Source organism: Acanthaster planci, linkage group LG07 (assembly GCF_054643075.1).
Source record: "Acanthaster planci isolate LZ-2023a linkage group LG07, COTS_SCS, whole genome shotgun sequence".
NCBI classification, from domain to species: domain Eukaryota; kingdom Metazoa; phylum Echinodermata; class Asteroidea; order Valvatida; family Acanthasteridae; genus Acanthaster; species Acanthaster planci.
In genome coordinates this window covers 6755915-6769205 of record NC_141783.1, presented here as the reverse complement: position 1 = coordinate 6769205, position 13291 = coordinate 6755915, and the positions used below count along the sequence as shown (strand labels likewise).

Below are 13291 nucleotides of genomic sequence, written 5' to 3'. Positions count from 1 at the left end.
GCCGACAGGTAATGATAAGGATAATCTTTCGGAAAGTGGACTGTACAAGGCGCTGTGTGGTGGCTTGTGTGTGCTTCGGGGTGGGCACTGGTCTGACTTAACCCATGGACACTAAACGAGAGAGGGCGGGCACATGCTAACGGTCATTCGTTCGGCTTACTATGGTTATGAAAATCTGATCGATACGGGAACACGACCCAGCTGGCCCTGACTGAATTTTTTAATCCTTTAAACTAGTGTTTTACGTCCAGTTACCCTGTACATTTACATGTACACGGAATTTGTTGGAGCTGAATTTTAATCTTTTGAACTGGTGTTTTACGTCGGTCACCCTGTACATGTATACGGTTTTTACAAATTCAAACGGAACGGAGCGTTACTGTGGATCTTTATTGTGGAGGAAATATAAAAAACATCATTATGTAAAAATTATAAATTCTCTTGGGCGGCATATGACGTCGGTTCGGATTTTCAGCACGTAGCAAAGAGGTAAATATACCCTTCGTGCTATGGAATAATGTGCAGAAGTTCCCGGCCGGTATCCATCCCGAAAATTATTACTCGATAGTCATACTGGTCAGTAAGAACACAAAACAAATTCAGTAGACTTTACATACTGGTTTAAGTAGTGTTTCTATTTCTCTTTTCCATTCATTTTTTTCAGTTATCATACTCATTTTAAGATTTTACTAATTTTTACTACAAGAGTGATTACCAGAAGTTTGTTAAATTTTATATTAGAGGCATTACATGCTTACATCGTTTCATTGTCATTGCTCATTTGCTCATCTTGATTGCTCTGTTACTCATTTGCTTTGCCCTTTTACTCATTTGCTTTGCCCTTTTAATCATTCCATTGCTGTTTTACTCATTTGCATTGCTCTTTTACTCATTTCATTGCTCTTTTACTCATTTGCATTGCGCTTTTACTCATTTCATTACTCTGATTTGTTTGCATTGCTGTTTTACTCATTTGCGCTGCTCTTGTACTCATTTCATTGCTTTTTACTCACTTTAATTGCTCTTACGCATTTTGAGCCCGTAGAAATTACGTAATATCGACTGGATGGACGGGCTACACTACTAATGTTTACAAATACATGGTAAATTTTAACACCTTTAGCAGCTGAGACGATACAAATTATGGTCTAAAACAGAATGTAGAATCACAGCCCTGTATTACTGTTGTCATAATTATTCACAAGCAGGGGAAAATTATGTACAGCAGAAGATGCAGTGAACTGAGCAGAAAAAAAAATTGCAGATTTTTTTGCAAGGAATCCTTACCTGCAGTCCAGTGAAATCAATGTTATTAGCGTGATGTAAAATCACTCTTGCCATGTCCTCGTCGGAATAGCTGAAGTCTTCAAGCCTACGAGGGGGCTGGAGACGCTGTAGGTCCGCTATGGAGGCATTCAGGGCCAGTGCTATGGCTATGGCGTTGTCGTATGTAAACGCAAAGAAGTTTATCGGCACGCTGTTGAAGTAGTCGTAGTGTTCTGGTAAGGGTTTCTGGAAACACATTAAGTACACCGTCTTGAATTCTGGAACATACAGAATACCGTGAGAAATCTTCCTAGGTCGTCTGCACTCGTGTGGTTATGCACGCACACAAACATATGAGCCTATTCGGTACTTAAGAAGAGGCAAGATCATTCAAGATCAAAGCGCACGTGCTAGTCGGCGTATGGCGCACATGACGGCGCAGATAGGGCCTGGAGACATGTGCACGCATCGCTGTTCCCTATGACCTCGGACGCGCTTCATTTTGGGCGTGCTCTGTTGAAATACTGAACTTGCTCATTCTTGTATTCCTCACAACGCTTCCCTGGCTCAACTGTGACAGGATTTTACGTATCACGTTGATCAGATTATCCATTATTATAGCACGGTTGATTTTTTGGGTCAGTCCAACTATTGTGCGGAAATACTATATTTTTTTCAATATGACACGTACTATCCTGTGATTTTAGACACCCTTCATCAGTCCATTTACCTGTATAAGTTTCTGGTTTCAGCACGTTGCATTTACATAAACCAGTTCACACTAGAAATATCCAAATTGAGTGAAAGCATTTTTGATCAATAACTGGTCGATTAATTTTTGACATGTTAGATTTTTTACCTTTTAGGCACTGCTGACGCCAAACCAAAAACAGTGCCGATAATCCGTTACGTACCACTCCATTGTAATCCAAGTCGGGTAGACCTTTCTGGCTGTTTCCCGTGAAATGGAAGGAAGAATCCACGGCCCTAAGGATTTGGTCGCCGGTGCAAGGAGCGATGGCTGACGAAAGGGGGTTGGTCCACCATACAGTGCCTGCCCAGTACGGCGCAATCCACACGTACTTCGCGCCAGTCATTCCAGCAAGATAGGCCTGTTCCAAAGTATATGGTTTACAATTGTTTTTTTTGGGGGGGGGCTCAATATTGCAATCATGGATTTTGACGAAAAATAAAGAGACTTAAGAATAGTGTCAGACGTGTTCAATTTAGACATATGGATCACCTGTTATTTCTTGTTCTGTTTTGTTTTTGTAAGTTGTTGAGAAACAGTTTGACACGAAAGTATAAGATTAACGTAATTACAAGTTTAAGACTTAAAGGTTTTCATGGTGAAAGAAACTAGATTTATAGTAAAGATTGCGGTAACACCATGTATTTATCTCTTTTTTGAGTATGTGTGGTTCTGAGAACCGGGGAATAACTCGACGTTTCGAACAGTGTACTCTGTCCGTCTTCAGGAGACTGTCTGAGACTGTGACTGAGTCTCCTGAAGATGGACAGAGTACGCTGTTCGAAACGTCGAGTTATTTCCCGGTTCTTCTCAGAACCACACATACTCAAAGAAGAGATAAATACATGGTGTTACTGCAATCTTACTATAAATCTAATTACAAGTTATTAATCAGGGACCTTTGAACACACCTTCATACAGATTGCCAAGAGTGCGTCCCACTCTTTCGGAACTTCGTACGTGATTTCGTCATACAAACAACTCAGCACTGATTACAAGCACCCATTCACTCAAGTTGCGCGTTGACTTCCAGTTCCTAGGTTCCATATAGGCATTAAACCGAAGTGACTTCACGTCACATCTGCGAACCGGATATTGGAACATTTCGCGTTATGTGACTTCCGTTGCCGGAAAACGCGCTTGGTCCAAGTGAAGAGAGCCTATGTGTTTCAGTGATGTAAACAATGTTAAAGCTCGCAAGCAATTTCTCAACAGCAGTGATTAACTATGAAGGTGCATACACGTCGTTTGTGTATAGGCCCCTCACGTTCTTCGCATCCTGTATAGAAATGTTTGCTCTCGTGTTTATGTGTACGCTTAAATGCAGTCTGCCAGTTTCAAACGCCCGAAAATATTGAAGAAGGCCTACATAGATTAGTAAGAGTTATTCTGAAGGAGAGCAGGGGTGCATTAAAAAACGTATGAGTTTCAATCTGCAATTATGTTGTCCTGAACAGGAATGTTCTGAGTTTCGAGAAGCTTCAAGTTGTGGGATGTGTCCTCTCCTGACATCACCCACGTCGTCAAGCCTTTTGAAATTACCTGGCAGTATAACCGCAGTGTCGCTGTCTTGTAAAATCCAGTGTATATGATTCTTGCGTCTTGGCGCTAAGGTGAAAAGAATACCTTCAGGCATCAGATTTGGACAATATGATACAATGCGGGCAAATACGATATTTTGATTCATTAGCTCGCAGTTCAGAGCTAATGATTTGCAAGATTTTGGCTTATTTAACGGCCTTGCTTAGGCAGACTTAAACGTTACACATCTTTTACATGACTTTGGGTTAGAATGCAGGCAGTTTTTTCAATTCAGGAATGAATAATTCACTATTCCCGAAACTTCCCAAAGATAAACCCGAACGTATGTGTTGAAACGTTCAATACTAAATCACTCTATGTAGTAACGATCAGACAGGAGCATTGATATCCAAGGCAAAGTAATTATGGCTATTGAATGATCTCAAATGGATGTAGTGAGGGGGCAAACTGGTCCAACCTTAAGACTTTGGAGATGTAGGTCCATGTTGGCAGTGTCCTTGACTCTCTCTGATGCAACTATCTGGATGTCATTAGCTTCTAATATCTCTCGGAAATCGCGCATTAGCTGCAATATCAATCACAAGTTGGCAAAAACCGCCAAAAATTATTAAAGAAAACTGTGTGTTTGAGGAATAAGGCACTTGCTGCACAGTCAAATGAAGTCATCCGTAAACGTTGTTCGTTAATGTTTTGCCAGAAAGATTGAATTGCGAAATCGTTTCCTTTTTCAGTAACAAGTATAAAGCCCCTAATTCAGAACTTCACGCTACAAATTATATCGGGAAGATTATTTTGTTCGATGAATAATTACATAACTCCTTTCTTCATAAAAACAGTTTTGTATTAGTTGTAAATGTATTTTTCAAAAATTTTCCAAACGGGTAATAGAGAAAACGGTTCAAAAGGTTAGCTTTAAACTGCGATTGGTACTCTTATGCTAAGCAATTGGACCAAGAGAATCTCTTTGTATACAATCATCATGATAATAAACCTCCTATCCTTTAATTAGAAAAGGTGAGATTTGGCGTGTTCCGAAAGTGATGTTCAAGTAGTCTGTGTAGGGTAAGGGCACAAGAAAAAACTTCTGCATGGTCTTGCATTCTGAAAGACGATGCTTTCCTCGAAGATGAAGGCGACACGCCTCCATCCCATCTGTCTAAAGAAGGCCGCTCCGGCCAAAAGCTTGCCGTCGTCGGTGGGAAATGCTTGGACTGTGTAGGGATACACCGAACGGTCTGTCAGGCTTTCATGTGCTATCAGGCCAACCTACAAACAAACAAAGACAATCTATGTTAAACTGAACGCATCATTACGGCGTTTTTGTTTAAATGTACACACGCACCCGTGTGTATTTTCCTGCAACTGAGGACCCCCTATTGTTCCTCTTTTGTTTGTACTTCAACTTTTTTAGAAGACCACCCATATGTTTGTACACAGTTGTCAATCGGGGACCCTCTGTCAATCGGGGACCTTATTGTCCTCTATTGTTCAGGGTCTCCAGTTGAATGCAGAAACAAACTCGTACACCCATACACAAAGCAACTTGATTTGAAATGTACAAATTATTATTCCTCTTATTATTATTATTTATTTGTCCACTCAGCAATCAATTAGACAAAACATAACACTGGATGAACACACAGAATAACGTACAACAATTGGTCAAGATGTACGACAACAACCCTTTCAAAGCTGGCCGGCATGAACAAAAGCGTACTTCCCTCGGGCCTGCCCGAACTTTGAAGGGTTTAATTAAATAACAATAGAAAATAAACAAATTTAATAACAGATCTAAAAATTCAAATAAAATTACAAAAACAAACTTGCTAGAATAAAATTGCAAGAGACGCTTGACGTTTCTGAACAAATGAATTTGTTCACTGGCTAGGTGAACATTATGTGTAGGAAATACTATATTATTAAGAAACAATTGACATGTTTTACACAAGCGCATGTCTCCGTGCACTGTGCATGACGTGCGCATGTAATTTGGCTGTCAACGTCGTATGTAATTCAATACAGTTTGCAAAAAAAACCAGGGTGGATCGCAATAATATGTTAATGTCAAATGTTAACTAAATGTTAAAAATGCATTGTTAAGATTCTCTGTATTTATAAGGCTTTCGTAAAAAGGATGTTACCACTGTATCAATTAACAACGTGATGGCATAAATACTGCTCATATTGCTCAGGAATATTTAACCAATCAGAATTAATGATCTACCTGTAGGCCTAAGGTTTGAAACCTCACACTTGATCAAGTACGAATCTCCCATTTGTAGAATAGCATGTCTGGAGTACGCGTGTTTGTATAGGATTGTATTCACCTGGACAATGTTGTACCTCGCTGCTACCTGGTTGACTATGACAGCCTCGGTTAAATGGTGAGGTCCGCTAGCGATGACAATGGGAGATCCTTCATACACAAAAGTGTACAGGACCCGCAGTGCCTCTTCGGGATCTGCCGCCTGTTAAGAACAATTACGTTACAATTTCGGATGTGCATATAAGAGAACCTCACGTGCAAACCATTGTACTCTAGTTGAACCAGAGCCTACTCCGAAAGACCCATTTTTAAGATAATAAAGTAAAATGACACATTTTCACTACAACCCTTCTGTTTCTGTAGAACTTTGACCTGGAAGTCTAGACCAGCTGAATCATCAGGAACATCATCAGCCCCAAAGTTACTCTGTCCAGAGTTTTCTTAATTGGAAGATAAAGTTTTTGAAAATGCTCTCTTGTACTGTTTTTTTTCTCAAGAAATCTTGCATTGTTTCTTTGCTTCTCTTGTATTACAACTTTCTGCACAGTTACCATTTTGGCAAACGAAAATTTTTGGAGAAAGTCTTGATAGACAAAGCTGGAGCCCATTTTGATTGTAGTAGGGGTGAATTGGCCCATAAACAGCGCACAGAAGATATCGTGCCGCAGATACTTCAGATTACGATTTCGCCATGGGAATTCACATACACAGCAGAACCTGCTCGTGTGGCATCCATTACGGGCTCAGTACTACAGCTCAACCCCGGTGTGCCTTAGGCCTATAGGGAGCCTACGTATAGCAGACAATGTTTATCGCAATCGTTCGGTAAAGTGATTTCAGTCGCTGTGGATTTGTTCCCTGCTACGGCCTATTCAAACTCGTGGCGGCCTGCCTCATGAAAGTGTCAGCATGCAGATTTTTTTGCCAACACGTCTAGCAAACAAAAAACAAACAAACAAACAAACAAATTAAAACTGACAACACAGAACTTCGTACATTTTCTTCAGTGCAGGACTAGGCCCTGTGTTCTATTCCATCCGCCACAGTACTTCACCTTTTGGGTAGTTCTCATTGGACGTCGAATCTCGAAATAAGAATTAAGTTTCCTATGAGTTTCCTTGAGCCAAGCACAACGGTTACCATGGTTCCCGCTGCTAAATAGGGAAGCCATTTTGATCTTCACTAATGTATCAGTAGCAGTCTGGTAATTGGGATGGTACCAGAGCGTCTTGGGTTCCATGTCTCACTTCCCTTTTTAAAAAGTAATTTGTATATTATCACAAATATTGAATTATTTATCAGCATTAATGACATTAGTTTGCGAGGACGTTTTACGTATTACTTTCATTTTAATTCTCAGGTTCCAAAGATAAAAACGTTACATCGTTTTCCGTTCAGTATGGCTGACTCGTGAATAAAGTCACTATAGACTGTGCATGACAAAAGTCTAAGCGCGAATTCCCAAAAGCCAGTCTGTCTAACTGTGTATGTAATTTTGCACTTTGTGATTTTTTTCACGACACGAGGTTGGCGAACAATTGCAAGTCAGCAAATTGACTCTGGCGCACCCCCCATGCCTTCGCTGCGCCCCTGCACTCAGTGGCCAGTCTACACCCGTTCCCGCACGCTACACTTTTTCCTAAGAAAGCTTCGGACCGCTGCTTATGGACCGTTGTTCCTTCGTGATTTATATCCTGAACCTATTCTTTTTATTAAAGCACGCTGTCAATGTTCTCTAAAAGTGCACAAAAGATTTGGGAACCGGCGGGAATGTTCGGCATGCCTGATTGTTATGTTCAGTGGCGTTGCACAGTTTTGAAACAAGGATCGGTGTTTCTTAAGCAAACTTTGCTGTAATCAGAAACAAATCGTCAGGAGACTGAGAGATCTACCTCGCAAATGTTGTCGTAAGTCAATCCCTTGAAGATCGCGTTTCATCAGCCGTTCCTCAGCAATAGCATTGAAATGGACATTTTAAAATGCATCCCTTAGTTAGAAGCACTCCTCAAGGTCTGATGTGCATTCAAAACAAGACATTATTTCAGTTCGAGACTTTTGGGAATTATTTAAGAGGATTACGAGCTCGTCTTGCCTGGGGAGAGAATCAGCAGACAGTCCATGCAAGAATTATCTCCAGGTTGTCAGCCGTTCCTAGAGGGCAAGCTCTTCAAGTGGACAGTTCTTCAGAATAATGTCTGTGTGGTTGTCCTGTGCTGTCGGTCGTTTCCTGCCTTGACGTGTCACGTCCCTCGCATCTGTTTCTCTTCCCTTCTTGCATGGTAGAGTTTAGTACCCGTACATAGGCGAGTTTGGTGACCTCTTAGATAGACATCATGAGTGGCATTAGCCACGATTATGTGAAGATTTGACAGTGACAAACAAGGTCCTCCTTTCCAGTCGCAGTTTAAGGCGATGTGCGACCGTGAGTCTTCTTCGAGCGAGCATTGCAGGGAATTCTCCAGCTTTTGACTTGTGTAGCTGGCCTGTGCTCACAGAGCCTGAAAGTAAAACCCTTGCGCGGTCCGCCTAAACGGTGATTTTACACGGGGGCGTCCTATCACGTTCGATAGTTTTGGGAAGAAATTATTTTGATCAAAACCACCCAAACAACCACTCATTTTGGAATATTCCCTTTATCCTCCTCAATTAATTTTTTGGAAAATCACCTGCAGATGGGTAAAAGCGAAAAAAAAACCACGTTTGTTTTCATTCCCCATTCTTATGTGAGAACGAGATTGTACAACGTTGCAAAGATTAACCTACCTGCAGTCGATGGGTTCTAGATTCAGTCGAGTTGACCTGACACACTTCTTGTTAGCAAAGGTTAGGTTAAGCATTAGAACCTTTCGTGAAAGCTGATTATTGTTTTACGTTTATTTCCTTATAAACTGAAAAATCCTTAAAATATTGTGGTCTGTTATTATTTTGGCTTTTACCAAAAGACTAACATAAAGTGTAATTCCGTTCATGTTTATCTGCGTATGAAACCACCGCATTGGACTGCTCTATCTTCGTGTACTTTAGATTTTCGGAAGTGATTACGTCAGCTAATTTTTCAGTTTCCATTATTGATATGCTAGCAAATATTTTACAAAAGGTCTTTTTATGACTGAGTTGAGTTTTTAAGAAGCAGCTGAACGAAAAAAAATATATAAATTCTAAAATTTCGGCACGTTAGTTTTCCTATCAGAGGGTTCAGGAAGCGCGCCATCTGGGGTCAATTTTCAGGCTCTATTGTGATAGTACAATCACAATCGGTACAGAGGCCTGGTAAATCACACCTTCTTTATTCAAAGAAATGTATGTACTTAGAGCTCGCGCAGTTTCTCCTCAATCCGTGAACCTCGTGGTCGCCCAATGTATTATTGTAAATGTTTGCATCGTCGACAAAAGGGTGTCAACTTTTTCCCTTGATGAATTGCGGGAAAATAATCAAGATTGTAGGATGCTATACCTGAGGGGCCTTTTGTGCAAATCTTAGCCTGCAAACTATAGTATCAGAAAGGCACTTAGCCTATGAGCCAGCTTTTCCTCGATAAATGGGGCAAAGTGGTTATGAGCTTCGTTACACGTCTCCAAAGGTTAGAGGTTCGAATCCAGCAGCAATCATGTTTGTGTTGCTTGGCAGGGCAATTTGTTGGCATGTCTTCATCGGCAGGTCATATCTTGGCTGCCCAGGCTCTGTTAGTGTTAAAAACGATAAGTTGGTATGTAGACCTACCTCTCGAGGACCGACATACACGATGGTCATTTTGCTCCTGATTCTTTAAATGTACACAACTGAAAAGGACTGTCAAAATTGCACTGCTTGGTACCCCTCCATCCGTTCTGACTTTGTTGTCGCTCATGCCCAGGTAGACGTCCGACCAGGACGATCATTCGGGAAAAGAGACACATGTAATTTAGATGGAACTGAAACTCCAACATGCATCGTGGCCTTTGTTCGTGAAGTCGTAGTTTGGAAGCTAAAAAATAAAGCCTCGAGAGACCCATTATTCTGTAGAACAAAACTGCGGTTGAAGAGATGGACCAACTGAACACCCAGTGCATAAAGTGACTTTGTCTATTATATCTCTCGGGGACAGGAGAGGACCTCAAGACACTCATTAGTTCTGGTACAAAAAACAGCGATAAGATGGGGACTGAAACTCCGTGCCTTGTGGTGGTGTATTATTCAAAAAAATCAACGTGCGTATCAAAACTTCACTGGAAGGTCATTTTTGTCAGCTGCCCTGTTTCTTTTTTCCTAGTTGTTATTAGAAACTAGAGAAAAGTTTTCAATAGCATCATACAAGGAAGACAGGGGAATAGGGACAGAAAATGTAATCCCCACAAGTGGCTATTCCGTGCCATGCGAGATCAGCAGGGGAGGCAGTTTCCTATTTCTACGATTTAATTGCTGGGCAAGGACCCCAGGGAACAAGGAGCGTGCCGAAACGCGCCGTCAGATAGAATCCGATGTGATGAACATTCAGACAGTTTGCATTCATGGCTACCCTTTCACCTTTTTTTCAATTCAAGGACTTCTGTGCTCTCAGTTTTCTTTGTCTTTTCCACGCGGGTGTACATGACACTAAATTACGGCAGGTGAAAATGTCCAACGAAAACCCGTGTCCTCTAACCTGAAGAAGCAGCCTAACGGCGCACCAATCAAGTTGTGCATGTCCTCCACCAAGGTTAAAAAGTACCCAATAAATTTAAAAATCTGGCAGGTGATTTTGATTTTTTGGATGGTACATTAACATTTTGGCATGTTTCATCATGCAGAACAATATCTAGATGAAAAACACTGTCCATGAACGTGTCAAATTGCTTTCATTTTTTATTAAAAGAAGAGGAAAGATGCTTCGAAGTGACTAGGCCTTAACTTGAAAAAAGATAAGGAGGTAGTATTTGAGTGGTTTCCAAACCCTGTGCTGTAAGGGTTTGACCTACACACGCCCCTTTCCATTGTTTTCCTTTGAACGGTCCGTCTTGATTCCGTATCATGTTCATTTGTTGTATGATGAAGATTCTGAATTTTTGCTTCAATTCAGACCATCCACGTGAATCATAGACGCCTGTGACATACCCGAATTATCGCGATAGTACTCATGCGCAACAGAGAGGGGTTTTCAATGGCTCGAACGTTTCCATGCACCTTTTTACAACTTTTTACAAAGAAGTCCGCAGCTTAAGGTATTAGCCTTTGAATGTTTGGATACGCATTGGGGAAATCGCTCGGTTTTTTTTAACAAGCAAAGCAAGTTCCACTGAAATCAATAATTGGATCTCACCTTCTATTAATTCTTGAATGTCGTAATGGAACTCGCATGGACTCTAAATGCATTTCCGTCCAATGAAATTTCCAAGCGATTTTCTAGTAGGCAATTATGGCGATACGCATTCTCTACGAAAGCCCTGTAGTGCCATGAAGTATATAGTTTCAAAAAGTAAGGTATATTTTGTTGAAAGTTCGTTTCTGTGAGGTGTATTTTTCAGGGTTTTTTAATGATGTATTTTTCTAAAGTTTGGTTGTTGGAGACACATTCATTCTTATGAGATCTATATTCAGTAACAATGTTTACATTTTCGGAAACAAATAAGTTTTACGAGATTATTTTTCCAAGTTGGTTTTTAGGAGCTCATTCGTTTTATGAGTTGTATTTTTGTACGTTGCTTTTAAGAAAAATGAATTCAAACCGGAAATACTTCCTGAAAATTTAACTCAGAAAATATCTCATATAAAAACAAACCCTTCATCCAAAATATATCTCACAAAATATTCACTTTCGAAAATAATAGTATACTTTATGGCACTCCAAGGCTTTCGTAATTATCCCACTCTGACAGGCCGTGAGTATAAACGCGGGAGGTTTCTCCCTTTTGAAGTTACCTAATGTTGACTTCAATCCGAAAGTGAACGAACGTCCCACGGGTTCTGAACATGTAGCTATAGTGAGTGTGTAGCAGGTTGTATGCATGGCACCCACTTCAATCATATAAGGGCCACTAAATCAGCTTATTCATGCACGATTGTTGTGACCTTGAGTACTTTTATCACCCTACCTCGCACCTTCAAATTGATTTTTTGCACCATGTCGACGTTACCAATTTCTTACCAAAATCAAGAAAGTTTACAGAAAAAAGAACCCGTTAACATCCAAATCCACTACTATACTCTGCTCGCTTTTTATATTGAAAAACCATCAAGTCATAATCACTAAAAACAGTTGCTGAAACTTCAATAAATCTGAAAGTAAAGTTTGACAAATCTTGTTCAGTTTTCTCTATTGCTTTGCTTCTCATGCTGATAAATGGTCAGTTCTTGTTGATGGCACAGCCTAAACGTGGGTTTTATGTTTGCATTTCTGCAGAAATCATCACTAATGCGGGACATTTCGCTTTGGTAATGCTTATTATGTGTGTACATGTAATTATTACTTAATTTGCAGCAACACTTTGTCAGTCGTTTTATCCTCTGTGTCGTTGTTTGTTTAAGTTTTGTTTTGTCTGTTTGCATCCCATGCGAGGCACCTGTTACCTGTATACTTATTTCTTGCTTTCAACTTTATTGAGCTCTCTGCACGCCTTTTTTAAGAAGATGCTTCACGACACCAACCAAAGCTTGCAGAGACAATCTAACTTCAGAAACTCATCTGCTCACATTGTTTATTCCGTTGTCCCAACCAAATGAATCCCTAAAGTTGGTCACATTTGCCTCGAATTATCCAACCCCTAAAGTAGTATCACGATACAAATTTCGTAGAATACATTGCCAAACCTTTCACCAACTTTGCTGTTTACAAATTATCAACTCTTTCACCCTTAGAGGAACTGGGGCAGAATTCGCCCCAGGTGTGAGATAAGCCAAAATACCCTGGCTCTTTAAGGTTAATCAGGAATTAATTTGCAGGAAAAGACGGAACCATTGTTGCCCAATTTATACATTGAAACAGTCTACGGTACGATATCCCACCAAGCAAGCAAATGAATCGATTTGTTTTAACTCAAGTAAAGTAACAGTTAATAAAATTTTTACCAAAATTAGAGTTGACTTTTCCCCATTAGTAAAACTTACCCCTGTCCAGTTCCATCTCATTTCCAAGTGGTAGTCGTCAAGAATTCCATCCAAGCTGTTGACGTGGTCGACAGCGGTTTGCGCTACTGATTGCAGTGCGCCCAAGAGCGGGCTGTCCGGGAAAGCAAAGAAGCCTCCCATGTAGAGGACGGGCTTGGTACCGTCGCTCGTGACGTTTTGCCTGCTGTGTGATGCCGTGGATGCCGGCACGCACACCAGGAGCGCAGTGAGGAGAAGAGGGGAAACTGCCTTGTGCCACCTTGCAGCCATTGTTTTGGTGGGATTTCATGCGCGTAAAAGAGCGGATCGCACGACTTTAGGTAGTTTTGCGCTGTACCGAAGCTTTTATTGTTTTAAATTTGACACGTGGTAGGCTTTTTGGCATATAATTATCAAGCCTTTTGCA

General features: G+C 40.7%; 1 protein-coding gene across 1 annotated transcript in view; it reads right to left on the bottom strand.

The window, feature by feature from the left end:
* Positions 1 to 13291, bottom strand: part of LOC110978574 (gamma-aminobutyric acid type B receptor subunit 2-like) — a 20716-nt gene extending 7425 nt beyond the window's left edge. The window contains exons 1-7 of the mRNA XM_022233678.2: positions 12886 to 13291; positions 5887 to 6027; positions 4658 to 4825; positions 4017 to 4124; positions 3560 to 3625; positions 2181 to 2378; positions 1288 to 1512 (exon numbers count right to left, since the gene is read on the bottom strand). Coding sequence (XP_022089370.2) covers positions 1288 to 1512; positions 2181 to 2378; positions 3560 to 3625; positions 4017 to 4124; positions 4658 to 4825; positions 5887 to 6027; positions 12886 to 13155 — 1176 coding nt within the window. The 5' untranslated portion in view covers positions 13156 to 13291. The remainder of the gene's footprint in view (positions 1 to 1287; positions 1513 to 2180; positions 2379 to 3559; positions 3626 to 4016; positions 4125 to 4657; positions 4826 to 5886; positions 6028 to 12885) is intronic.